This window comes from Chelonia mydas, chromosome 6 (genome assembly GCF_015237465.2).
Source record: "Chelonia mydas isolate rCheMyd1 chromosome 6, rCheMyd1.pri.v2, whole genome shotgun sequence".
Classification (NCBI taxonomy): Eukaryota; Metazoa; Chordata; order Testudines; family Cheloniidae; genus Chelonia; species Chelonia mydas.
In genome coordinates this window covers 2,442,691-2,469,323 of record NC_051246.2, presented here as the reverse complement: position 1 = coordinate 2,469,323, position 26,633 = coordinate 2,442,691, and the positions used below count along the sequence as shown (strand labels likewise).

The 26,633-nt window shown below is 55.8% G+C and overlaps 3 protein-coding genes across 5 annotated transcripts in view; all 3 read right to left on the bottom strand.

Moving 5' to 3' along the window:
• Positions 1-7,353, bottom strand: part of LOC102939474 (transmembrane protease serine 9) — a 42,392-nt gene extending 35,039 nt beyond the window's left edge. Inside the window, exons 1-4 of the mRNA XM_043548306.1 lie at positions 7,186-7,353; positions 3,227-3,253; positions 1,284-1,446; positions 192-463 (exon numbers count right to left, since the gene is read on the bottom strand). Coding sequence (XP_043404241.1) covers positions 192-463; positions 1,284-1,446; positions 3,227-3,253; positions 7,186-7,240 — 517 coding nt within the window. The 5' untranslated portion in view covers positions 7,241-7,353. The remainder of the gene's footprint in view (positions 1-191; positions 464-1,283; positions 1,447-3,226; positions 3,254-7,185) is intronic.
• Positions 7,354-11,621: 4,268 nt separating this feature from the next.
• Positions 11,622-20,969, bottom strand: LOC114022609 (serine protease 33). 3 transcript variants are annotated; one of them, XM_043549691.1, is made up of 8 exons: positions 20,932-20,969; positions 18,537-19,169; positions 17,701-17,833; positions 15,987-16,007; positions 15,615-15,777; positions 14,115-14,386; positions 13,488-13,657; positions 11,622-13,308 (listed from the first exon to the last, which is right to left on the bottom strand). In XM_043549691.1, the coding sequence occupies exons 3-8, from the start codon at positions 17,753-17,755 to the stop codon at positions 13,015-13,017; spliced, it is 975 nt and encodes a 324-aa protein (XP_043405626.1). In that variant the 5' UTR covers positions 17,756-17,833; positions 18,537-19,169; positions 20,932-20,969; the 3' UTR covers positions 11,622-13,014. The 3 variants fall into 3 exon arrangements, with proteins under 3 accessions (XP_043405626.1, XP_043405625.1, XP_037754631.1); XM_043549690.1 differs by lacking the exon at positions 20,932-20,969 and having other exon boundaries at positions 18,537-19,667; XM_037898703.2 differs by lacking the exons at positions 18,537-19,169; positions 20,932-20,969 and adding an exon at positions 18,089-18,521 and having other exon boundaries at positions 12,322-13,308.
• Positions 20,970-21,366: 397 nt separating this feature from the next.
• Positions 21,367-26,516, bottom strand: LOC102930100 (serine protease 33-like). Its single transcript, XM_037898704.2, has 6 exons — positions 26,378-26,516; positions 25,325-25,345; positions 25,033-25,195; positions 22,703-22,974; positions 22,077-22,246; positions 21,367-21,941 (listed from the first exon to the last, which is right to left on the bottom strand). The coding sequence occupies exons 1-6, from the start codon at positions 26,430-26,432 to the stop codon at positions 21,639-21,641; spliced, it is 984 nt and encodes a 327-aa protein (XP_037754632.1). The 5' UTR covers positions 26,433-26,516; the 3' UTR covers positions 21,367-21,638.
• Between the last annotated feature and the right edge of the window lie 117 nt (positions 26,517-26,633).

Below are 26,633 nucleotides of genomic sequence, written 5' to 3'. Positions count from 1 at the left end.
CCTGGGGGAGGAGAAGGAGGACACAATGCCCCCCTCCCTGCCCCCTCCAATACTCCCCCCTCCTTTTCCCTCCTCCTCTGTGTTCCCCTCTCCCCCCCCTTTCCTCATGGCCCCTCCCACCCCCCACTTCCCCACCTCTCCCCTCTCTATTCTTCCTCCTGCCCCCTCCCTTCCTCTCCCCCCCTCCTCACCTCCCTCTCGTGGCGACCCCCAGCCAGTAACCCAGCAGAGGGTCCCGGCGGGGAAGTGGACCCCGGCGTCCGGGAGGCAGGCGGGCAGCACCTGCGGGGTGAAGGTGACGGGGCGGCCCAGCCGGGCCAGGGCGATGTCTCCGCTGGAGCCCTCCCCAGAGTAGAGCGCGTGGCCCAGGGCGCGGGACAGGGGCAGCCGCAGGGAGCCGGGCTCTGGGACCGACAGCTGGCGGGAGCCCAGGACGGCGCGGTACCGAGACAGCTCCGCATGCCTGGGGCGAGAGAGGGGTCAGCGCCCAGAGACCAACAGCCGTGCCCCTCGCTCCCGACCCGCAGCCCCCTCCTGGCCCAGCCCTGGGCTCCCCCCGAATTCTACCGGTGCCCCCCGCTCCTGACCCGCAGCCCCCTCCTGGCCCAGCCCTGGGCTCCCCCCGAATTCTACCTGTGCCCCCCACTCCCGACCCGCAGCCCCCTCCTGGCCCTGCCCTGGGCTCCCCCCGAATTCTACCGGTGCCCCCCGCTCCCGACCCGCAGCCCCCTCCTGGCCCTGCCCTGGGCTCCCCCCGAATTCTACCGGTGCCCCCCACTCCCGACCCGCAGCCCCCTCCTGGCCCAGCCCTGGGCTTCCCCCGAATTCTACCGGAGCCCCCCGCTCCCGACCCGCAGCCCCCTCCTGGCCCAGCCCTGGGCTCCCCCCGAATTCTACCGGTGCCCCTCGCTCCCGACCCGCAGCCCCCTCCTGGCCCTGCTCTGGGCTCCCCCCGAATTCTACCGGTGCCCCCCGCTCCCGAGCCGCAGCCCCCTCCTGGCCCAGCCCTGGGCTTCCCCCGAATTCTACCGGTGCCCCCCGCTCCCGACCCGCAGCCCCCTCCTGGCCCTGCCCTGGGCTCCCCCCGAATTCTACCGGTGCCCCCCGCTCCCGACCCGCAGCCCCCTCCTGGCCCTGCCCTGGGCTCCCCCCGAATTCTACCGGTGCCCCTCGCTCCCGACCCGCAGCCCCCTCCTGGCCCTGCCCTGGGCTCCCCCCGAATTCTACCGGTGCCCCCCGCTCCCGACCCGCAGCCCCCTCCTGGCCCAGCCCCGGTCACTCACTTGGGAAAGCAATGTGCAGCGCTTAGCACCCACTCCGCGTTGATGAGGGTCGCCCCGCAGATGTGGCGGTTCTCATACTGCAGACTGACCTGCCAGGGCCAGGCCCCCAGCGGGGCGTCGTCCCCGCCCACGATCCGGTCCTGGGGCCCCGCCTGGCCGCACGCTGCGGGCGGAGGGAGAGACCCATGACGGAACGGAGGACACGCGGCGCTCCCTGGTGGAGGGGACTGGAGCTGCGCTGAGCTGCAAGGCAGCCTCCCGTGGGGGGCTTGGTGTTCCACAGCGCCCCCTAGCGCCGCCCTCGGGCATCGGGGCCGGGACTCATGGTCTGGGGAGGGCGCCCCCGCTCCCTGCAGCACAGCGCCCCCTAGCACCACCCTGCGGCGTCGTGATTCATAGCGGCCGTATTGAGTCAGACCAGTGGTCAATCCAGCCCAGTGTCCTGTCTGTCGACAGTGGCCAACGCCAGGTGCCCCAGAGGGAATGAACACACCAGGGAACCATCAAGTGATCCAGCCCCTGTCATCCAGTCCCAGCTTCTGGCAATCGGCAGTTTAGGGACACGCAGAGCATGGGGTTGTGTCCCTGCCCATCTTGGCTAATAACTATGGATGGACCTATCCTCCGGAACTTACCTAACTCTTTTTTGAACCCAGATACACTTTTGGCCTTTACAACATCCCCTGGCAAGGAGTTCCACAGGTTGACTGTGTGTTGTGTGAAAAAAATACTTCCTTTTGTTTGTTTTAAACCTGCTGCCTATTCATTTCCTTGCGTGACCCCTGGTTCTTCTATTATGAGAAGGGGTAAATAACACTTCCTTATCTACTTTCTCTACATCAGTCATGATTTTATAGACCTCTGTCATATCCCCCCTTAGTCGTCTCTTTTCCAAGCTGAAAAGTCCCTGGCTTATTAATCTCTCCTCATACGGCAGCCGTTCCAAACCCCTAATGGCTTTGGTGGCCCTTCTTTGTACTTTTTCCAATTCTAAAATATCTTTTTTGAGATGGGGCGACCACATCTGCACACAGTATTCAAGGTGTGGGCGCACCATGGATTTATAGAGAGGCAATAGGATATTTTCTGTCTTATTATCTATCCCTTTCTTAATGATTCCCAGCATTCTCTTTGGTTTTTTCACTGCCGCTGAGAACTATCCACAATGACTCCAAAATCTCTTTCTTGAGTGGTAACAGCTAATTTAGACCCCATCATTTTATATATATAGTTTGGACTATGTTTTCCAATGTGCATTGCTTTGCATTTGTCAACACTGAATTTCATCTGCCATTTTATTGCCAGTCACCCAGTTTTGTGAGATCCCTTTTTAGCTCTTCGCAGTCTGCCTGGGACTTAACTAACAAGGTATTTTGTAACATCTGCCAACTTTGCCCACTCACTGTTTACTCCTTTTCCCCGATGATTTATGAATGTGTTGAACTGCAGTAATCCCAGTACAGACCCCGATTTACCGCTCTCCATTGTGAAAACTGACCATTTATTCCTAGCCTTTGTTTCCTGACTTTTAACCAGATACTGACCCATGAAGGGATCTTCCCTCTTATCCCATGGCTGCTTACTTTGCTTCAGAGCCTTGGGTGAGGGACTGTGACAAAGGCTTTCTGAAAGTCCAAGTACAGTTTATCCACTGGATCACCCTTGTCCACATGGTTGCTGACACAGTCAGAGAATTCTGGTAGATTGGCGAGGCACGATTTCCCTTTACAAAAACCACATTGACTCTTCCCCAACAAATCTGTCCTTTACTATAGTTTCAAACACTTTGCTCAGTGCGGAAGTTAGGCTTATCAGCCTGTAATTGCCAGGATCGCCTCTGGAGCTTTTAAAAAAATCGGTATCACATTAGCTACCCTCCAGCCACCTGGTGCAGAGGCTGATTGAAGTGAAAGATGACATGATTTCAGTGATAGTTTACATACCTGTCTGGATTCCACGGTCCAGTGCAGCTGAGGGAGACAGGAGAAGGAGTCACAGATGGCACAAAGCAGGGGAACCGGTTTCAGAAATGAACAGGAATCAGGAAGACAGGAAAAGAAAGACAGAAAGAAATGCTGACTAAAAGTAAACAGTGCAAAATAACACACGGCTCTCAGGGTGCCTGGGATCTCTCCCCAGCCAGGGGAGGTTTAGTGGTTAGAGTAGTGCGGGCTGGAGGCCAGCACTGCTGGGTTCCTCCTTGGCTCTGGGACAACAGCTGAGTCTTTTGCACCCTGCCCTGCCCGTGGGACACAGCTGCACTTCATATCTTTTTAACCGCTTCCCTGCTGAAGCCTCATCCCTGGGTTATTACACTATTTAGAGCATTTCAACAGCCCTAAGGTACATTTCTGGGGCTGGCTCAGAGGGTGGGGGCGAGAGAGGGTGTCTGTTGCTGAGACTGAGAATTGAAACCAGAAGTCCTGGCTTCCAGCTCCCCCTGCTCTAACCCACTAGCCCCCACTTTCTTCTCATAGGACCCAGGAGTCCCGGATCCCAGCCCCTCCCCCCACTCTAGCCTAATAGACCCCACTCTCCTTTCAAGTGAACACAGGAATCTTGACTTCCTGCCCACCCTGCTGCAACACACGAGCCCCCTCCCATAGGACCCAGGCATCCTGGCTCCAACCCCCGACTTTCCCTGCGGCCTAGGCAGCAGGAGAAGGATGGTTATTGGGGTGCAGGGCGCTCCCATGGCCCAGCGGCTCCCAGCTAAGCTTCCACAGGGGACTAGGGGGTCGGTGAGCTGCCCCAGTGACCCCACTGCCCAGTGTCAGCTGTCTGCCTGGCCAGGAAATGTCACCCAGCCAGTCCCTCCATCGCCAGCCTCTCCTCACCCTTCCAGGGAAACCGCTTCTTGCGCCACCAAACCCCGCCACATGTCAACCCTCCCCATTCCCAGCCTCCCACCTGCCCCAGCCGCATTGGCCCCTCGCTCCGTCCCCAGGTCCTGTGCAGCTGAGAACTCCCCCACTCTTGTTTCTGTGACACCCGGCTGCTGACCTTCGTGAAATGGGGGGACGTGTCCTGAAATGGCCGGGGAGCTTTCCCGAGGGAGCTCACCGGGTTCTTTTGTGCACTTCTGTGTGTGTGTGTGTGTGTTTGTGCAGCTAAACTCCAGGGTGTGTATGTCTATAGCTAGACTCCGGGGCTGTGTGCGTCTGTCTGTGTGTGTGTATCTGTGTGTGTGTGTGTGTGTGTGTGTACCTCAGGGGTGTATGGGACACGGGTGTTGCCTTTGTTGTGTAAATGGCCAAGGACAGAACAGCCTAAGGAAATTCACAGTATTCTTGGGGTTATTTATTTTGTATCATTGTGGGTAATGAGAGAGAGACCCATCCTAGGCAGACAGACACAATATTAACAGATGGAGACAGTACAGACAGACGCAATCTAGATAGACACAATCTAAACAGACAGACAGACACAATAGAGACAGGCAGTCGGATACAATACATTAAGAGACAGACAGCCTGGAGAGGCAGAATTTAAACAGAGGGGCAGACACAATCGAGACTGATGGACATACATTATTCCGACAGTCAGATGCAGTTGAGACAGACAGACATATGTTTTGTTACTAGTAATCTCTGTGTTATTGTAGGACCTACGATACCCTAACACGGGCCAGGAATCCTTTGTGAAGGTGTTGCTCAGACTGCAGCTGAGATCAGGGCCCCGTGGTCCCAGGCGCTGCCCAGACCCACAGGGGGAGCCAGGCTGTGCCCCGAAGGGCTCACAGTCTAACCGGACAAAGACAGGAAGAGTCTCTCCCTTTTCCATCTATGGAAACTGAGACCCAGAGATACCCGTGACTTGCTCAAGGTCACACAGGCAGTCTGTGGCAGAACCAGGGATAGAACTCAGGCGTCCTGGCTCCTAGCCCCCCGATGCTAACCCACTAGCCCCCACTCCCCTCCCAGAGCTAGGGATAGAACCCAGGCCTCCTGGCTCCAAGCCCCCACTTACCCTGCAGCATGGGCAGCAGGAGAAGGATGGTTATTGGGGTGCAGGGCGCTCCCATGGCCAAGCAGCTCCCATCTCGGCTTCTGCAGTGGACTAGGGGGTCGGTGAGGTGCCCCAGTGACCCCACTGCTCCGTGTCAGCTGTCTGCCTGGCAGAGGAATATCGCCTGCTTCTTCTCACCCTTCCAGGGAAATCGCTTCATTGGCCACCCCCCCGCCCTCTGTTTTCACCCACCCCATTCCCAGGCGGCCCCCTGCCCCAGCCGCATTGGCCCCTCGCTCCTTCCCTGGGTCCTGTGCGGCTGAGAACTCCCCCACCAGTGTTTCTGTGACACTCGGCTGCTGACCTTTGCAGAATGGGGTGTGTGGGGGGGAATGTGTCCTGAAATGGCCGGGGAGCTTTCCCAAGGGGAGTCACTGGGTTCTGCTGTGTGCGTCTGTGTGTGTGTGTGTGTGTGCTTGCAGCTAAACTCCAGAGTGTATGTGTGTCTATAGCTAGACTGTAGCTAGACTGCCGGGGTGTGTGTGCAGTTAAACTCCGTGTGTGTACCTCAGGGGCGCATGGGTCCCTTGTGTTGTCTTTGTTGTCTAAATGGCCAAGGTCAGAACAGCCTAAGGAAATTCCCAGTATTCTTGGGGTTATTTATTTTGTATCATTGTGGGTAATGAGCGATAGACCCATCCTAGGCAGACAGACACAATAGAGACAGATGGTAACAGTACAGACAGAAACAATCTAGATAGACACAATCTATAAAGAGAGACAGACACAATACGGACAGGTGGTTGGATACAATACATCAAGAGACAAAGCACCTAGACCGGCAGAATTTAGACAGAGAGGCAGACAAAATCTAAAGAGAGAGAGAGGCAATCTAGACAGTGAGATGCAATTTAGACTGACGGGCATATACTATGCAGTTGAGACAGACAGACATATTTTTTGTTCCTAGTATTCTCTGTATTATTGTAGGACCTACGATACCCTAACATGGGCCAGGAATCCTTTGTGCCAGGTGCTGCCCAGATCCATCGTAGGAGCCAGTCCCTGCCCCCAAAGGATGCACTGGGTTTTGCTGTGTGCTTCTGTATGTTTGTGAGTGTGTTTGTTTGTGCAGCTCAACTCCAGAGTGTGTGTGTCTATAGCTAAACTCCAGGGGTGTGTGTGTGTGTGTACCTCAGGGGTGGTGCGAGGTCCCTTGTGTTGTCTTTGTTGTGTAAATTGCCAATGACAGAACAGCTTAAGGAAACTTACAGTATTTGGGGGGTTATTTATTTTGTATTGTTGTGAGTAATGAGAGATAGACCCATCCTGGACAGACAGACACAATATAGACAGATGGGGACAGTACAGACAGACACAATCTAGATAGGCACAATGTAAACAGACAGATTGACCCCGTAGAGACAGATGGTCAGATTCAAGACAGAAAGAGAGACAGACAACCTAGACAGGCAGAATTTAGACAGAGGAGCAGACACAGTCTAGACCGACAGGCATATATTATGTAGACAGTCAGACGCAGTTGAGACAGACAGACATATGTTTTGTTACAAGTATTCTCTGTATTATGATAGGACCTACGATACCCTAACATGGGCCGGGTATCCTTTGTGCCAGGTGCTGCCCAGATTCCAGCCGAGATCAGGGCCCCGTGGTGCCGGGGGCTGCCCACACCCACAGTGGGAGCCAGTCCCTGCCCCGAGGGGCTCACAGTCTAAACAGACAAAGGCAGGAACATTCTTCCCCTTTTCCATCCAGGGAAATTGAGACTCAGAGAAATCCGGGACTTGCTCAAGGTCACACAAGGAGTCTGTGGCAGAATCTGGGATAGAACCCAGGTGTCCCGGCTCCCGGTCACCCCTCTGTGCTAAACCACTAGCCCCCACTCCCCTTCCATAGGGCCCAGGCATCCTGGTTCCCAGCCCCCACTTACCCTGCAGCATGGGCAGCAGGAGAAGGATGGTTATTGGGGTGCAGGGCGCTCCCATGGCCCAGCAGCTCCCAGCTCGGCTTCTGCAGGGGACTAGAGGGTCGGGGAGCTGCCCCAGTGACCCCAAAGCCTGGTGTCAGCTGTCTGCCTGGCTGGGGAATGTGGCCCAGCCAGTCCTCCTATCGCCTGCCTCATCTCACCCTTCCAGGAAAACCCCCCGCCCTCCCCGCACTCATGTTAACCCTCCCCGTTCCCAGCCTGCCTCCGGCCCCAGCCGCATTGGCCCCTCGCTCCGTCCCCGGGTCCTGTGCGGCTGAGAACTCCCCCACTTGTGTTTCTGTGACCCTCGGCCACTGACCTTTGCAGAATAGGGGGGACGTGTCCTGAAATGGCCGGGGAGCTTTCCCAAGGGGACTCACTGGGTTCTGCTGTGTGCGTCTGTGTGTTTGTGTATATGTGTGTGTGTGTGTGTGTGCAGCTCAACTCCAGAGTGTGTGTGTCTATAGCTAGACTTGGGTGTGTGTGTGTGCGTGACGAAGCGGGACTGTTCTTAATGTTTCCTCTGAATAGTGTGTGGGTGCCTCAGTTTCCCCTATGCAGTTCTTAAGTATCTAGGTGGTGAGGTACGGGTGAATGATCCTTGCAGAGCCCTACAGGGCAGGTGTGTGCAGGGGTCTGGACACAGAGAATGGCTGACACCCTGTTTTCTGGCAACTGATGACCTGGGCCCTTCCCCCCTGCAAGGTGAGAGCTAAAGGGTTGGAGAACAAAGGAATCAGGTGCCCTCCTGGCTCCGGAAAGGGACAAAGTCCAGAGGAGGAGGGGCTGGAGAGAGTTTCAGTTTGAGGCTGGCTGGGGATGAGGAGTGAAGGGCAGACGGGGTTGTCTGGCTCACTGCCCCCCAAAATGGACCCAGCTGAGGGGTCCGGTTCTCTGCACCTACAAGCTCTGTTTTAGACCATGTTCCTGTCGTCTAATAAACCTTCTGTTTTACTGGCTGGCTGAGAGTCCCGTCTGACTGCGGAGTTGCGGGGCAGGACCCTCTGGCTTCCCCAGGACCCCACCTGGGCGGACTCGCTGGGGGAAGCGCAAGGAGGGGCAGAGGAGGCTGGAGGCTCCGAGGTCAGACCCAGGAAGGTGGAAGCCGGGTGAGCTGTGTGTCCTGCAGACAGGCTGCTCACAGAAAGGAGACTTGCCCAGAGTCCTGACTGGCTTCATGGGGAGCAGGTCCAGAGCATCGCCCGGGGACCCCGTGAAAGTGTGCAGTTAAATTCCGATGTGTGTGTACCTGGGGGGTGCATGGGGTCCCTTGTGTTATCTTTGTCATGTAAATGGCCAAGGAGAGAACAGCCTAAGGAAATTCCCAGTATTTTTGGGGTTATTTATTTTGTATCATTGTGGGTAATGAGAGATAGACCCATCCTAGGCAGACAGACACAGTAGAGACAGATGGAGACAGTACAGACAGAAACAATCTAGATAGACACAATCTAAACAGATAGACAGACACAATAGAGACAGGTGGTTGGATACAATAAATTAAACAGACAGAATTTCAGCAGAGGGGCAGACACAATCTAGAGAGAGAGAGAGAGAGGCAATCTAGACAGTGAGATGCAATTTAGACTGACGGGCATATACTATGCAGTTGAGACAGACAGACATATTTTTTGTTCCTAGTATTCTCTGTATTATTGTAGGACCTACGATACCCTAACATGAGCCAGGAATCCTTTGTGCCAGGTGCTGCCCACACCCACAGTGGGAGCCAGTCCCTGCCCCGAAGGGCTCACAGTCTAAACAGACAAAGGCAGGAACATTCTCTCCCTTTTCCATCCAGGGAAACTGAGACTCAGAGAGATGCGGGACTTGCTCAAGGTCACACAAGGAGTCTGTGGCAGAACCTGGGATAGAACCCAGGTGTCCCGGCTCCCGGTCAGCTCTCTGTGCTAAACCACTAGCCCCCACTCCCCTTCCATAGGGCCCAGGCATCCTGGTTCCCAGCCCCCACTTACCCTGCAGCATGGGCAGCAGGAGAAGGATGGTTATTGGGGTGCAGGGCGCTCCCATGGCCCAGCAGCTCCCAGCTCGGCCTCCGCAGGGGACTAGAGGGTCGGGGAGCTGCCCCAGTGACCCCAAACCCTGGTGTCAGCTGTCTGCCTGGCTGGGGAATGTGGCCCAGCCAGTCCTCCTATCGCCTGCCTCATCTCACCCTTCCAGGGAAACCGCTTCTTGTGCCACCAAACCCTGCCACATGTTAACCCTCCCCATTCCCAGCCTGCCTCCGGCCCCAGCCGCATTGGCCCCTCGCTGCGTCCCCAGGTCCTGTGCAGCTGAGAACTCCCCCACTCGTGTTTCTGTGACACCCGGCTGCTGACCTTTGCAGAATAGGGGGATGTGTCCCGAAATGGCCTGGGAGGCTTCCCAAGGGGGCTTACCGCGTTCTGCTGTGTGCGTCTTGTGTGCGTCTGTGTGTTTGTGTGTGCAGCTCAACTCCACAGGGCGTGTGTGTCTATAGCTAAACTCCAGGGTATTTGGGTGCCTATAGCTAGACTCTGGGGTGTGTCTGTGTGTACCTCAGGGGTGCCTGGGGTTCCTTGTGTTGTCTCTGTTGGGTAAATGACCCAGGATAGAACAGCCCAAGGAAATTTACAGTATTCTTGGGCTTATTTATTTTGTATCATTGAGTAATGAGAGATAGACCCATCCTAGGCAGACAGACACAATCTAAACAGACAGACAGACACAACAGAGACAGATGGAGACAGTACAGACCGACACAATCTAGATAGACACAATCTAAACAGACAGACAGACACAGTATTGACAGATGGTTGGATCTCACACATTAAGAGACAGACAGCCTAGACCGGCAGAATTTGAAAGGCAGACACAATCTAGACAGACAAGGCAAACTCGACAGATGGGCATATACAATCGAGACAGACCGATGCAGCTGAGACAGACAGACATATATTTTGTTACTAGTATTCTCTGTATTATTGTAGGACCTACGACACCCGAACATGGCTGCCCAGACCCACAGTGGGAGCCAGTCCCTACCCCAAAGGGCTCACAGTCCAAACCAACATTTCTCAAATGTGGCCACCGTGGCCACCAGCGGATTTTTTTGCGACCACGACAGCTTCCTGGAAGGAGATGCGGGTGGGGAGGCAGATAAGAAGCTGCCCTCCCCCAGCACCCGGCTCGTGCTTCTGGATATGCTGCCTTGGTGTTTGCTGGTGCTGCCCACGGGGATCAGCGCCCTGCACCACGCAGCTTCCTCGGGGGCTCCAGGGAGCAGCTTCGGAGACACGTGTGGCCGGCGTGCGCAGTGCCAGAGGGACCTGCAGGTGGCTGATGAGTTCCCAACCTACCTGGCCGAGCTTTGGGCTTCAGCCTCAGGGTGGCGGGACTCTGGCTTTGTGCGTCAGCTGCAGGGGGCCGGGGCTTGGGCTTGGGCTGTCATTAAATATCCCCCCGCTCTGCCCCCCCACCCCCACATGGAAGTCATACTACGCCTATGCGCCAAAGTGCCCAAACAAATGCTGAAAAGTTACATTTTAAAGTTGCCTTGTAAACGCCATACACCCCAAATGTGCCCTCGTTCCTTACAGGGCAGGTGGAGCTGAACTGCATAGGCATGGCTGTCTTTCAAGTCACAAAGCGTATTGGTTGGCTAATTGCTGTGTTTACCTCTCGCCCCACTGCAGCTCCGTCAGCGGCTATCGGCTAACGTCATCGTCAGCAAAATCACTGCCTGGTGTTTGGGCAGGTTGAGCTCGTTCCTGGCAGAAGGCAAAAGAGTGAAAAACGCGAACGGGTATCAGAAAGTTGGACAAAATATCAGTGCCAGAAAAAGACCCTGAAGGGGATACAGGTTTCAGAGGAGCAGCCGTGTTAGTCTGTATCCTCAAAAAGAAAAGGAGGACTTGTGGCACCTTAGAGACTAAGAAATTTATTAGAGCATAAGCTTTCGTGAGCTACAGCTCACTTCATGGGACTGGAGAGAGGGAGCAGGCAGAGCCCACCTGGATGCAGGGGAGACTTGGATGTGCTCTGCTGAGGGAGGCCAGGCCTGAGGGCCCTGAGAGGTCCTACGCTGTGTTCAGATGCTCAATGAACCCTCCTGTGTTACACTGGCTGAGAGTCGCTCCGGTCTGGAGATCGGGGGGGGGGGGGCGTTATTCCCTCTGGGAGTGGAGGCCCCAGGGGTCCAGAGCGAGTGAACTCGCTGAGGGGCCCACGGGCGAGAGACAGGCGTGCTAAGGCTCAGAGAGGTGCGGCTCCAGGAGGAGGAGGGGCTTAACCCCCAAGACAGAGTGGACCCCCGAGAAGGGCTGTCACGCTGAAGGGGCTTCCCCCCAGGGACCGCACCGGGCCAAGAGTGGCCATGACCTGGGAGTCCGTGACAGCGACCTTTTAGCAAAAAAGCAAAAGAAACGATAACAAAAGACAAGAACGTGGAAAGCACCTAATTAGTGTTCCTATTCTGTTTAGCTCCAGCAAAGAATAGAGACAACTGTGCGTTATTTTTATTATTGAGTCTGCAAACAAACAAACAAACAAACCCTACATAAATAAATGACAATGATGTGGACGTGTGTATGTGCAGATTTCTTTGTTTTTCCTAAAGTAAATTAAGTATTTTAGGAAAAAGTCTCAGAGCAGCCACTAGCAAGAGTTGGTGGCTGCACCCTGAGGCCACCAAAAAACGTGTTGTTTGAACACCTGCTCCAAACAAACGCAGGTTTATTCTCCCGCTTTTACACCGAAGGAAACTGAGACTCAGAGAGACCCAGGACTTGCTCAGGGTCACGCGGGAAATCTGTGGATGAGCCAGAGATCGAAACTAGGAGGCCTGCTCCCAGCCCCAGCTCCAACCCACTCGACCTCAATCCCCTCCTAGAGCTGGAGATAGAACCCAGGAGTCCTGGCTCCCAGCCCCCGCTCCAACCCACAAGACCTCAATCCCCTCCTAGAGCTGGAGATAGAACCCAGGAGTCCTGGTTCCCAGCCCCTGCTCCAACCCACTCAACCTCAATCCCCTCCTACAGCTGGCGACGGAACCCAGGAGTCCTGGCTCCCAGCCCCCCCTGCTCTAACCCACTAGACCCCCCTCCCTTCCCAGAGCCAGGGATAGAACCCAGGAGTCCTGACACCCAGCCCCCGCTTCTCTAACTCAGGGGTTCTCAAGCTTTTTCTTTCTGAGGACTCCCAACCTGTTATACAATTCCAGGGCCCAGCCGAGGGGCGGGGTCCTGGGCTCCAGGCTTCAGCTCTGTGTGTGTGTGTCTGTGTGTGTGTGTGTGGAGGGGGGTGGGGGTTTGGGGCTCTGGCTTCAGCCGCTAGATGTGGGCACGGGGGCTTCTGCCTCACAGGTCTGGGGGGCTTTACCCATGCAGGGCAGGGGTGCGCAGGGCTTCTGCCTCATCGGGAGCCATGGCTCAGGGCTTTAGCCCCATGGGGCACTGGGGCTTGGAATTCTGGGCTCCCAGCTTTAGCCATATAGGGCAAGGGGGCTCATGGACCCACTGAAATGGCTTACACCCCACCAGCGGTCTGTGGGCCCCCGGATGAGAACCAATGCTTTAACTCACTAAAACTGCCTCCCTTGCCAGAGCTGGGGAGAGAACCCAGGAGTCCTGGCTCCCAGCCCCTGTCCCCTGCTCTAACCCACTACAGCCCTCTCTCCTCCCCGAGCTGGGGAGAGAACCCAGGAGTCCTGGCGCTCAGCTCCCCATGTGCTAACCCATTAGACCCCACTCCCCTCCCAGCCCCATAATCATGCCTTGTCTCCTCCATGGCAGGCCTGGTTGTTAAATTAGCAGCTCAGAAACAAAGGGGTGGCCCCAACCCCAAGGCAGCACTGGCCAGCAGGAGGGTGATGAGGAGCAGGGGGGTGGGCGCTGGAGTGTAGCCGGCATTAGGCTGGCTCCTAATGGTGACATTCACCACCCCGGATTCCACACTGGGGAGCTGCTGCTGAATCCAGTCGGAGTAGGTGGAGACCCGGGTATAGACCCCAGGGCGGTTGGGGAGGCCGCAGCCGGCTCCCCAGCTCACAATGCCGATCAGGAACCAGAAGCCAGCCTCGGAACAAACGAGGGGTCCCCCAGAATCGCCCTAGAGAGAGACGGAGAACCAGTTAGACCAGTGCCCCTCAATCCCAATCTGCAGCCCCGAGGGACTACATACCTGACCCCCCCCAGCTCTGCCGGAGTCCCTCAGTCCTGACCCGCAGCCCCCTCCAATCGCAGACGCGGGGCTGCTGGATCTCCTGGGGTGTCCCTGAATTCATTCACCTGGCAGGAGTCCTTCCCTCCTTCGGGGTAGCCAGCACACACCATGTCATCTTTGATGGGGCGCGACCCCGGGTACCCTGTGATGGGTGTGCTATAGAGGTCATTGCATGTCTGGACATCTATGAGTGAGACCTGAACCTCCTGCAGAGTGCGGGGAGGAGGGAGATTTTCTGTGGAGAAAAAATACACCTCATCAGGGCCCACCTCAGCCACCTCCACCCGGGGCAGGATCATCCCTGACTGTCTGTTCCCCACCTCATCTGGGTCAATCTAGCTCGGTCAGGTGTGAATGGGAGTTTTTAAGCACAAGAGGGGTATCAGCTCCCAGCACTCTCTGCTCTAGCCCAGCAGTCCCCACTTCCCTCCCCAAGCTGGGGATAGAACCCAGGAGTCCTGGTTCCCAGCCCCCCCCTGTTCTAACTCACTCGCCCCCACTCGCTTCCCAGAACCTGCCTCCCATTGGAAGATCTCTGCTCTTCGGCAGCCGTTGGCCTTTGCTTTGCCTGTTTGGGCTGCGGCCACGCGACGGCGACGTGACTCATGCAGCAGACACAGCCCTGGCTCAAGGGGTCTCCCATGTCGCCTTTGGGGGACCCCCACCCCACGCAGGCCCTCCAGGCATCTTACCATCCGTCTGGACATTGCCCCAGCCGGTGACCCAGCACTGGGTGTCGGAGGCGATGGAATCATTGCGGGCGGGAAGGCAGACAGGGAGGATGTAGGCGGTGTACAGAAGGGGCGTGCTTAGGTGCGCCAGGGCTATGTCGGAGGCATAGGTGGTGGGGTTGTAGTTGTCGTGGATTATGACCCGTGACACAGCAGAGGTGAAGGAGTTTGCGCTCTGGATGTTCAGCTGGAATTCCCCCAGGGAAACAGAGTAACCAGTGACGGGCAGGCTCCTAGGAGAGGGGGAGCCATTGGGCAGGAGTTTGTTATTATACTCGCTAGCACAGAGCAGAAACGCAGCCACCTCTGGGGTGGGGCAGCTGGGGAACAGCCGCACATAATGCCACATAGAGTGACTTGCCTGGGGCTGAGATGCAGCCACCACTGTGGTGGGGCAGATGGGGAAGAGCCTGTGACAAAGTGGGAATTTTCTGTAATATTTTTATGAATCCTCTGTGTGCCTCAGTTTCCCTATTGGGTGCAAAAGCGTTAAGTCTCTCAATGGGGCAGCACAGGAGAACCGGGCAGAGGGGTTATGTTACATTGCTCTCTGTTGTGGACTGAAGAGGTCCTTACAGCACCACCTGAGTCCGACCACATATCACTGGAGAAGATGAGAAGAGAATGAAAACCGCAGTGCCCAGAACACTGAAGCCCAGCAACCAAAGACCTGGAGGAAGTTGGATTCCTTACGCATCTCCACAGGGGAGCTGAGCAGAAGCGAGCTGAGAACAAAGGACTGAGAGCTGACAGCCAGGGGATAAAGGATTGGCCAAGGTTTGGGAGAGGCTCAATGTCTCGGGACAAAGGAGGACCCAGGATATGTCTATACAGCACTAAAAACCCCTGACGGGTCAAGTCTTCAAGCCCGGGCTAGCTGCCCCAGGCCAACTGCAGCCCTGCCACAGGTCCCTCATTGCAGTGTAAACGTACCCCAAGAGACAGCGGGTGAAATGGAGTCCAGAGCAGGCTGGGGAGCATTGGCTTGGCCAGATGGCCTCTATCTTCTATCTATCCCGTGGTTTCTCTGGGCTCACCTAAGGATTTCCCGGAGCCGTGGTCCAGTTGATTAATTAACCAGACCCTGGTATGACAAGGCTGCCTGGCATCACTGCAAATCCTGGCTGAGGTGCACAGGCCCCTGAAGAGCAGACAAGCCTCCACCAGGGATCGGTCTCCCTTGGACTCGCTGGGCAGAGCTCATGAATTGAAGCAGGAGGCCCGGAGCCCAGAGACTCAGTCATGGAGTGGGTGGGGCCGTGGGGCCGACCCCGAGGGCAAAGTGGGACCCCACGGGGGTCTGGCACACTGAAGGGTTCCTCCAGGGGATTGTTTAGAAGCTGGGCTATAGCCGCACAGTGACACTGCACAGGGGCTGCTCTCCCTCCCCATCCCCGGCCCTCTCTGAGATGCAGCCACTTCTGGGGTGGGACAGCTAGGGGACAGGCTGGGGGTACTCACAGACTGAAGCAATGAGCTGCAGACACCACCCATTCTCCTGTGATGAGGGACCCTCCGCAGATGTGGACTCCATTGTATCGGATGCTGGCCTGCCAGGGCCAAGCCCCGTTCCGGGCATTCTGCCCTCCTACAATGCGGCTGGAGGTCACTGACTGCCCGCAGGCTGGGGAGAAAAGTGGGGAAGGGTGTGAATAGAAACCAGGAGTCCTGGCTCCCAGCCCGCCCCTGCTCTAACCCACCAGACTCCACTCCGTTCTCATAGCCAGCGATGGAAACCAGAAGTCCTGACTCATAGTCCCCCCGGCTCTATCCACTAGACCCCACTTCCCTCCCCTCCCAGGGCTGGGGATAGAAAGTGTCCAGATTCCTTACTTGACTGGAACTCCACAGCACCTAGAAGAGAAAGAGAGGGATGAGTGAGGTGTGAAAACCACACACGACCCTGACCCCTCCAGCAGGGGGCAGCGCTGCACCCACCTACTCACGCGTGCACACACACACACAAACACACACACACACACACACACGATTTCCAAAGGTAGATCCCTGAAATTTCTCCTCTCACAACCCCACCTGGCCCTCTTCCTCCCATGGCCTGCCCCCATGCTTCTCATGGGTCCCCAACCTCCTCCAATGGGGTGGGGTGGTTCTCTGGCCTTGGGTGTGACCCCCCAGGAAGTGAGGTATGTGGGGGGACATAGTCTGATACAGGCTTTCCCCCTCTGCCTGAGATTCCCCACAGAGAGCCCAGACCCTAGATCAGGGGTGGGCAAACTACAGCCCGGGGGCCCTATCTACCCTTCAGATGTTTTAATCCGGCCCTCAAGCTCCTGCGAGGGAGCGGGGTCCGGGGGCCAAGCGGCTCCCAGAAGCAGCAGCATGTCTCCCCTCTGGCTCCTACGCGTAGGGGCAGCCAGGGGGCTCCACACGCTGCCCCTGACCCAAGCTCCACCCCCCACAGCTCCCATTGGCCAGCAACCATGGCCAATGGGAGCTGCGGGGTAGGCACCTGCGGACAGGGCAGCGCGTAGAGCCGCCTGGCCACGCCTACGCGTAGGAGCTGGAGGGAGGACATGCCACTGTTTCTGGGAGCTGCTTGAGGTAAGCGCCACCTGGAGCCTGCATCCCTGACTTCCTCCAGTGCCCCAAACCCCAGCCCCAATCCCCCTCCCACCCTCTGAATCCCTCAGCTCCACCCTTCTGCACCCCAGAGCCTGCACCCCCAGCTGGAGTCCTCACCCCCCCACCTGCACCCCAACTCCCTGCCCTAGCCCGGAGCCCCCTCCAGCACCCTGAACTCCTCATTTCTGGCCCCACCCTGGAGCCCATGCCCCCAGCCGGGGCCTTCACCCCCTCCCACACCCCAACCCTCAATTTCATGAGCATTCATGGCCCGCCATACAATGTCCATATCCGGATGTGGCCCTTGGGCCAAAAAGTTTGCCCACCCCTGCCCTAGATCCAGGGTTTCTTCCCCATAACTGCCCCCTATGGATGATGGGGGAAGGGCCCATTCACTCAGCCATGGTTGTGCATCCCCCGCTCAACCTCCATGAGCTATTCCCTGTCCCATGCCCCAAACATCCACCACAGCCCCACTTATCCATCCCCTCTCCTCCCCCCGAGCCCTACATCACTCTCCCCTTCCTTTGCCACCCACAACCTACCCTTCCCACAGGCACTCGCCCAGCCCACCCAAAACCATCTCCCCTTTCCCTTACTCCTCACTTCCATCCCCTCCTGCCCAGTGTAAGTGCTGAGAGCTCCACCCCTGCCCTTTTCCTCTGGAAACCCACACAGGGCAGAGTCCTCCAGTAGGGAGTGCCACAAGTTATTGGCAGAGGGAATACTTCCTCATGGACAGCTCCATCCCACTTGTGCTTGAAGGTTTGAGGGACAGAAACCCACTCCCCTCACAGGGTTGGGGAGAGAACCCAGGAGTCCTGGATCCCAGCACCCTCTGCTCTAACCCATTAGCGACCACTCTCCTCCCCGCCCCCCCAGTCCCTGTTATGTCCCTTTCTGATCCTCATCCCTCATCCCAGCAGATTCCCAAGGTCAGGACCCCAGCAGACCCTGCACTCACCCTCCAGCAGGGGCAGCAGCAGGAGGGCGGCCAGCAGGCAGCTGAGAACACTCATGATACCGGTTTCCCCAGCTCCAGCTGGCTCCTCCAAGGGCTAGGACCAAATCCCAGACTGGGAGGGAAAAGTCACTGGCTGCAATTTACAGGTAACAGGTCACATTCATAAACAGAGCTATAAAACCACACGGAAGGTAAATTCATGAGAGGTGCCAATGGCAGCTCCACCCTCCCAGAGCTGGGATAGAACCCAGGCATCCTGGCTCCCATCCCCCCTCCCACTTGCTAGTAGACCGCACTCTCCTTGCAAATGAACCCAGGAATGCAACCCACTGGCCCCTACTCCCTTCCCATACGACTCAGGCATCCTGGCTCCCAGCCCCCAACTTACTCTGCAGCGTGGGTAGCAGGAAACGAATGGTTCCTGGCTTACAGGGCATTCCCATGTGTAACCCTTCTGCCAGGTGCAGCCGGCAGCAACCGGAGCCACGTTCAATATCTAGGGGTTGCTTTTCAACAGTACAACACAGAACCAGCTCAAGCCACCACCCAGTGACCAGGGAAATTTACATCCCACCCCTGGGTGCCTCTGAGAGGCAATATTGCCCCAGTCACAATCACAGAGTCTGAGTGTAGAAAAGAAACTTTTAGTGAAAGGGAGAAATCACGCAACATTAATTAGGGAAAATGCCACAAGCAGAATTCATAATCATAAACCTGTGAACAGGATGCCCACCCCAGACTGCATGGGGCAGTGCCCTCCACCTCATGGTCATCAGTCTACAACCAAAAGTGCCTTCCCTGTGCCCCGCTTTGCTGCCTCACCCCACCCCACTCACAGTGGTTGTCCTGGGTCAGACAGGACCCAGGGTTGAGAGGTGCATCTGTGTGAGTTCACTTCCAACCTCTGGGAAGAAGGCACTTTGCTTGCTCTGCCATCTGAGTGCTTGCTCTGGCTGGCTGCCCGGCCGGCCACTTGTCCACCAGCTGACTGTCAGTCACCTTCTGCTGGCACCTGCATCTCTGCTGTGACCTCTGCAGGTCAGTCTTTTACTGCCTGGCAGCTTTTTGCAGGCTGGGCAGACACACTGCCCCACCACCAGTGATTTCAGCTCTCATTTGAGCACTCTAAGATAATGAACTTCGAACAGTAAGGGGAAACAGGTTAAACCAGACCGAGAAATCTGAGGGAGGGACCACACCTCCTGGCGGGGACATCTGTCCCCACCCCCTTTTACTTTCACAGGCCTCTGGCATTTGAGCCCCTGGCTTAACAAGGTCCCTTCAGTGGAGGGTGACCCCCTCATTCGGGACAGGTTAAGCACAGTTCTGCTCCTCTTTATTCATACAATAAAGGCAACAATATTGGTAAGAGCATTTCACTACCGTTGCATTCAGTACTAAAGTGATTTGTATCCCAACGCCAGCCAGAGTTGATCACTTTGAAAACACAGCTCCTGTCTGCTGGGTACCTAGGCAGAGTAGATGTGGTCATGTAAATACAATTTGCTCCTGAAGTCTCTCCCCGCTCCCAGCTGTCAGGGGAGAGCTCATTCAGACCCTGCTTATACATGGCACAGCAGCTCCCAGTTCTGCTTCCGCAGGGGAGTAGATGGTTGGTGAGCTGCCCCAGTGACCCCAATCCCCAGTGTCAGTTGTCTGCCTTGCTGGGGAATGTCGCCCAGCCAATCCCCCCATCGCCTGCCTCTTCTCACCGTTCTAGGGAAACCGCTTCTTGGGCCTCCACCCCTCATCCCTGTTTTCACTCTCCCTGTATCCAGCCTGCCCCACGTCCCAGCTGCGTTGGCCCCTCATTCCTTTCCTAGGTCCTGTGCAGCTGACAACCCCCGCCCCCTTGTGTTTCCACAACATGATGCCGCTGGCATGTGCGGAATGGGGTAATGTTTCCTGAAATGGTCAGGGAGGCTTCCCCAGGGGATTCACCTGGTTCTGCTGTGGGTGTCTGCGTGTGTGTGTGTGTGTGTGTGTACCTCAGAGGTGCATGGGTCCTTTGTGTTCTCTTTGTTGTGTAAATGACCAAGGACAGAACAGCCCAAGGAAATTCACAGTATTCTTGGTGTTATTTACTTTATATCATTGTGAGTAATAAGAGATAGACCCGTCCTCGACAGACAGACACAATATAGACAGATGGTGTCAGTACAGACAGACACAATCTAGATAGACACAATCTAAACAAACAGACGGACACAATAGAGACATATGGTCATATGCAACACATTAAGAGACAGACAGCCTAGATAGGCAGAATTTAGACAGGGGGCAGAAACAATCTTGACAGACAGACAAGGCAAACTAGACAGACAGGCATATACAGTCTACGCAGACAGATGCAGTTGAGACAGACAGACATATCTTTTATTACTAGTATTCTCTGTATTATTGTAGGACCTACGACACCTGAACATGAGCCAGGAATTCTTTGAGCCAGGTGCTGCACAGACTACAACTGAGAACAGTGCCTCATTGTGCTGGCACTGCCCAGACCCACAATGGGAGCCGGTCTCTGCCCTGAAGGGCTCACTTTCTAAATAGACAAAGGCAAGTTTATTCTCCCCCTTTTACATCTAGGGGAACTGAGACTCAGAGAGACCTGGGACTTGCTCAAGGTTACACAGGGAGTCTTTGGCAGAGCCAGGGATAGAACCCAGGAGTCCTGCTCCCAACCCCTGCTCTAACCCACCAGATCTCAATCCCCTCCAAAAGCCAGTGATAGAACCCAGGAGTCCTGACACCCAGTCCTCTCCAGCAATAACTAACCCACTGTAATGAGCCTGGTTCTGGCGGGACCCAACTGAGAGTGCCAATTCAGGACAAATTTCTTAAAGCAGGGCAGTTACAGCCCAAGGCTGGGTTTCTTTGCACACCAAGGCAAACCAAACCAGCCAGACTGAGAAGATTTTGGTTTTACCCCACTGGCTAACCACAAGTCACACAAGCAATTCCCTCAGACACTCCAGTTTCCCAGTATCACCACCAGTGCCCCTCGTTATGGGGACGAATGGTTATGAAAGCCAATACCCCAGTAAAAGAACAAAGGTTCTCTTGATCCCAAAGGACCAAGCCCCAGACCCAGGTCAATATACAAGTCAGATCTTACCCAAAAATCACGCTGTTGCCAATCCTTTAGACTCTAAAATCTAAAGGTTTATTCATAAAAGGAAAAAGATACAGATGAGAGCTAGAATTGGTTAAATGGGATCAATGACATACTGTAATGGCCAAGTTCTTGGTTCAGGCTTGTCGCAGTGATGGAATAAATGGCAGGTTCAAATCAAGCCTCTGGAGAACATCCCCAGCTGGGACGGGTCATTCAGTCCTTTGTGTAGAGCTTCCGTTTGTAGCAAAGTGCCTGCAGAGGTAAGAAGCAGGATTGAAGGCAAGATGGAGATGAGACATCAGCCTTTTATGGTCTTTTCCAGGTGTAAGGACACCTCTTTGTTCTTACTGTGGAAAATTACAGCAAAATGGAGTTTGGACTCATATGGGCAAGTCCCTGCATACTTTGCTGAGTCACAGGGTGTATCTGCCTTCTCTCAATGGGTCAGTTGGGTCACTGCTGGTCTTTAATGGGCCATCAAGCAGGCTAGGCCGAGCTGACACCAACTTGTCTGGGGTGTCACCCAGAAGCAGAGCACAATTTGAAATACAGACGGTACAGAGCCAATATTCATAACTTCAACTACAAAAACGATACACACATATAGACAGCATAATCATGACCAGAAAACCATAAGCTTGCCACAGACACCTCACACTACAACCTTTGGACAATATTTACTGCAAATGTATAACAGTGGTTGCAACAGTGATCTACACGGTTACAGATTCTGTCAATCCCGTCACACCCACTCCCCTCCCAGCCCTATAATAATGGGTTGTAATTCTGATGGTTTTTTTTCCCATGGCAGGGCTGACTGTTAAATTAGCAACTTAGAAAGCGGTGGCACCATCCCCGGGACAGCGCTGGCCAGCAGGAGGGTGCCGAGAAGCAGGGGGGTGGGCGCTGGAGCGTAGCCGGCATTAGACTGAGTGCTAATGGTGACGTTCACCACCCCGAATGCCACACTGGGGAACTGCTGCTGGATCCAGTCAGAGTAGGCGGAGACCCGGGTATAGACCCCTGGACGGTTGGGGAGGCCGCAGCCAATTCCCCAGCTCACGATGCCGATCAGGAACCAGGAGCCAGCCTGCGAACAAACGAGGGGTCCCCCAGAATCACTCTAGAGAGAGAAAGAGAATTAGTGAGACTGGTGCCCCTCAGTCCTGACCTGGTGTCCCTCAAGCCCGACCCACAGCCCCCTACTATTTCAGCCCTCGGGGCCTGGATTTCCTGGGACGTCCCTGAATTCATTCACCTGGCAGGAGTCCTTCCCTCCTTCGGGGTAGCCAGCACACACCATGTCATCTTTGATGGGGCGCGACCCCGGGTACCCTGTGATGGGTGTGTTATAGAGGTCATTGCATGTCTGGACATCTATGAGTGAGACCTGAACCTCCTGCAGAGTGCGGGGAGGAGGGAGATTTTCTGCGGAGAAAAAATACACCTCATCAGGGCCCACCTCAGCCACCTCCACCCGGGGAAGGATCATCCCTGACTGTCTGTTCCCCACCTCATCTGGGTCAATCTAGCTCGGTCAGGTGTGAATGGGAGTTTTTAAGCACAAGAGGGGTATCAGCTCCCAGCACTCTCTGCTCTAGCCCAGCAGTCCCCACTTCCCTCCCCAAGCTGGGGATAGAACCCAGGAGTCCTGGTTCCCAGCCCCCCCCGTTCTAACTCACTCGCCCCCACTCGCTTCCCAGAACCTGCCTCCCATTGGAAGATCTCTGCTCTTCGGCAGCCGTTGGCCTTTGCTTTGCCTGTCTGGGCTGCGGCCACGCGACGGCGACGTGACTCATGCAGCAGACACAGCCCTGGCTCAAGGGGTCTCCCATGTCGCCTTTGGGGGACCCCCACCCCACGCAGGCCCTCCAGGCATCTTACCATCCGTCTGGACATTGCCCCAGCCGGTGACCCAGCACTGGGTGCCGGAGGCGATGGAATCATTGCGGGCGGGAAGGCAGACAGGGAGGATGTAGGCGGTGTACAGAAGGGGCGTGCTTAGGTGCGCCAGGGCTATGTCGGAGGCATCGGTGGTGGGGTTGTAGTTGTCGTGGATTATGACCCGTGACACAGCAGAGGTGAAGGCGTTTGCGCTCTGGATGTTTAGCTGGAATTCCCCCAGGGAAACAGAGTAACCAGCGAGGGGCAGGCTCCTAGGAGATGGGGAGACATTGGGCAGGAGTTTGTTTTTATATTTTCTACCACAGAACAGAAATGCAGCCACCTCTGGGGTGGGGCAGCTGGGGAACAGCCGCACATAAGGCCACATAGGGTGGCTTGCCTGGGGCTGAGATACAGCCACTGCTGTGGTGGGGCAGATGGGGAAGAGCCTGTGGCAAAGTGGGAATTTTCTGTAATATTTTTATGAATCCTCTATGTGCCTCAGTTTCCCTATTGGGTGCAAAAGCGTTAAGTCTCTCAATGGGGCAGCACAGGAGAAACAAGGGGGAGAGGGGTGTCATTGCTGTCTGGCACGGACTGACTGGGTCATTGCAGGCCCAGCTGGGGCCAACCCTATGTCAATGGGGAATCTGAGGAGAGAATAAAAACCGCAATAGCCGGAACATTGAGACCTAGCAACCAAAGAGCCTGAGGAAGGTGGATTCCTTCCATATCTCCGCAGGGATCTGAGCAGAAGCTAGCCGAGAACAAAGGACTGAGAGCTGACAGCCGGGGGATAAAGGTTGTCCAATATTTGGGAGAGGCTCAACGGATATGTCTACACTGCACTAAAAACCCTTGCCGTGCCAAGTCTTCAAGCCCTGGCTAGCTGCCCGAAGCCAGCCGCGGCCCTGCCACGGGTCCCTCATTGCAGTGTAAACGTACCCCAAGAGACAGCGGCTGAAATGGAGTCCAGAGCAGGCTGGGGAGCGTTGGCTTGGCCAGATGGCCTCTATCTTCACTGTGGTTTCTCTGGGCTCACCTAAGGATTTCCCGGAGCCATGGTCCAGTTGATTAATTAACCGGACCCTGGTATGACAAGGCTGCCTGGCGTCACTGCAAATCCTGGCTGAAGTGCACAGGCTCCTGCAGAGCAGACAAGCCTCCACCGGGGATCTGTCTCCCTTGGACTCGCTGGGCAGAGCTCATGAATTGAAGCAGGAGTCCCGGAGCCCAGAGACTCAGTCATGGAGTGGGTGGAGCCGTGGGGCTGACCCCGAGGGCAGAGTGGGACCCCACGGGGGTCTGGCACACTGAAGGGTTCGTCCAGGGGATTGTTTAGAAGCTGGGCTATAGCCGCACAGTGACACTGCACAGGGATGCCCTCCCCCCAGCCCACTCTGAGATGCAGCCACCTCTGGGGTGGGACAGCTAGGGAACAGGCTGGGGTACTAATGATCTGGAGGATGGGGTGGATTGCACCCTCTGCAAGTTTGCAGGTGACACTAAACTGAGAGGAGTGGTAGGGATAGGATACAGAGGGACCTAGACAAATTAGAGGATTGGGCCAAAAGAAATCTGATGAGGTTCAACAAGGACAAGTGCAGAGTCCTGCACTTAGGACGGAAGAATCCCATGCACCGCTACAGACTAGGGACCGAATGGCTCGGCAGCAGTTCTGCAGAAAAGGACCTAGGGGTGACAGTGGACGAGAAGCTGGATATGAGTCAACAGTGTGCCCTTGTTGCCAAGAAGGCCAATGGCATTTTGGGATGTATAAGTAGGGGCATTACCAGGAGATCATGGGACGTGATCGTTCCCCTCTATTTGACACTGGTGAGGCCTCATCTGGAGTACTGTGTCCAGTTTTGGGCCCCACACTACAAGAAGGATGTGGAAAAATTGGAAAGAGTTCAGAGGAGGGCAACAAAAATGATTAGGGGGCTGGAGCACATGACTTATGAGGAGAGGCTGAGGGAACTGGGATTGTTTAGTCTGTGGAAGAGAAGACGAGGGGGGATTTGATAGCAGCTTTCAACTACCTGAAAGGGGGTTCCAAAGAGGATGGCTCTAGACTGTTCTCAGTGGTAGCAGATGACAGAATGAGGAGTAATGGTCTCAAGTTGCCGTGGGGGAGGTTTAGGTTGGATATTAGGAAACACTATTTCACTAGGAGGATGGTGAAGCACTGGAATGGGTTCCCTAGGGAGGTGGTGGCATCTCCATCCATAGAGGTTTTTAAGGTCCGGCTTGACAAAGCCCTGGCTGGGATGATTTAATTGGGGATCAGTCCTGCTTTGAGCAGGGGGTTGGACTATCATTCTACTCACTGATTGAAGCAATGAGCTGCAGATACCACCCATTCCCCCGTGATGAGGGACCCTCCGCAGACGTGGACTCCATTGTATCGGATGCTGGCCTGCCAGGGCCAAGCCCCGTTCCGGGCATTCTGCCCTCCTACAATGCGGCTGGAGGTCACTGACTGCCCGCAGGCTGGGGAGAAAAGTGGAGAGGTGTGTGAATAGAACTCAGGAGTCCTGGCTCCCAGCCCCCCCTCGCTCTAACTCACCAGACCCCACTCCCCTCCCAGAGCTGGGGATAGAAAGTGTCCAGATTCCTTACTTGACTGGAACTCCTCAGCAGCTAGAAGAGAAAGAGAGGGATGAGTGAGGTGTGAAAACCACACACGACCCTGACCCCTCCAGCAGGGGGCAGCGCTGCACCCACCTACTCACACGCATGTGCGCGCACACACACACACACACACACACACACACACACACACACACGATTTCCACAGGCAGATCCCTGAAATTCCTCCTCTCACAACCCCATCAGGCCCCCTTTGAGCCATGGCCTGCCCCCATGCCTCCCATGGGTCCCCAACCTCCTCCCATGTGGGTGGGGTGGTTCTCTGGCCTGGGGTATGACCCCCCCAGGAAGTGAGGTATGTAGGGGGACATAGTCTGATACAGGATTTTCCCCTCTGTCTGAGAGTCCCAACAGAGAGCCCAAATCCTAAATCCAGGTTCTCTGCCCCATAACTTCCCCTCCATGGGTGATGGGGGAAGGGCCCATTCTCTCAGTCATGGTTGTGCATCCCCCGCTCAACCTCCATGAGCTATTCCCTGCCCCATGCCCCACACATTCACCCCAGCCTCACTTATCCATCCCCTCTCCTCCCCCCGAGCCCTATATCACTCTCCCCTTCCTTTGCCACCCACAACCTACCCTTCCCACAGTCCCTCGCCCTGCCCACCCAAAACCATCTCCTCTTTCCCCTACCCCTCACTTCCATCCCCTCCTGCCCAGTGTAAGTGCTGAGAACCCCACCCCTGCCCTTTTTCTCTTGAAACCCACAGAGGGCAGAGTCCTCCAGCAGAGAGTGCCACAAGTTATTGCAGAGGGAGTTATTCCTTATGGGCTTGAAGATGTGAGGGACAGAAACCCATTTCTTTCCCAGAGGTGGGAATTAGACCCAGTAGCCCCCCCCTCCCGCTCTAACCCACTTGACCTCACTCCCCTCCCAGAGCTGGGGATAAAACCCAGGAGTCCTGGCTCCCAGCCCCCCCTGCATCCCTGTTCTAATCCTTTCCAATCCTCATCCTTCAGACCAGCACACTTCCACAGTCAGAAGGCGTCAAATGCCAGGACCCCAGCAGACTCTTCACTCACCCTCCAGCAGGGGCAGCAGCAGGAGGGTGGCCAGCAGGCAGCTGAGAACACCCATGACAGCAGTTCCCCCAACTCCAGCTGGCTGGGACCAAAGCACAGACCGAGAGGGCAAAGTCACTGGCTGCAATTTACCGGCTACACATCACATTCGTAAACAGAGCTATAAAACCACAAGGCGGGTAAGTTCACGAGAGGTGCAGATGGCCCCCACCCCCCAGCTGGGATAGAACCCAGGAGTCCTGAATTCTAGCACCCC

Coding starts and splice junctions, on each gene's coding strand:
- LOC114022609 (XM_043549691.1), bottom strand. CDS start 17,755: ATGAGTGTTCTCAGCTGCCTGCTGGCCGCCCTCCTGCTGCTGCCCCTG. Junction 13,658..14,114: donor GGGCAATGTCCAGACGGATG/GTAAGATGCCTG, acceptor TTTTCTCCACAG/AAAATCTCCCTCCTCCCCGC. Junction 13,309..13,487: donor GAGGGAAGGACTCCTGCCAG/GTGAATGAATTC, acceptor GTCTCTCTCTAG/GGCGATTCTGGGGGACCCCT.
- LOC102930100 (XM_037898704.2), bottom strand. CDS start 26,432: ATGGGTGTTCTCAGCTGCCTGCTGGCCACCCTCCTGCTGCTGCCCCTG. Junction 25,196..25,324: donor TGCTGAGGAGTTCCAGTCAA/GTAAGGAATCTG, acceptor TTTTCTCCCCAG/CCTGCGGGCAGTCAGTGACC. Junction 21,942..22,076: donor GAGGGAAGGACTCCTGCCAG/GTGAATGAATTC, acceptor TTCTCTCTCTAG/AGTGATTCTGGGGGACCCCT.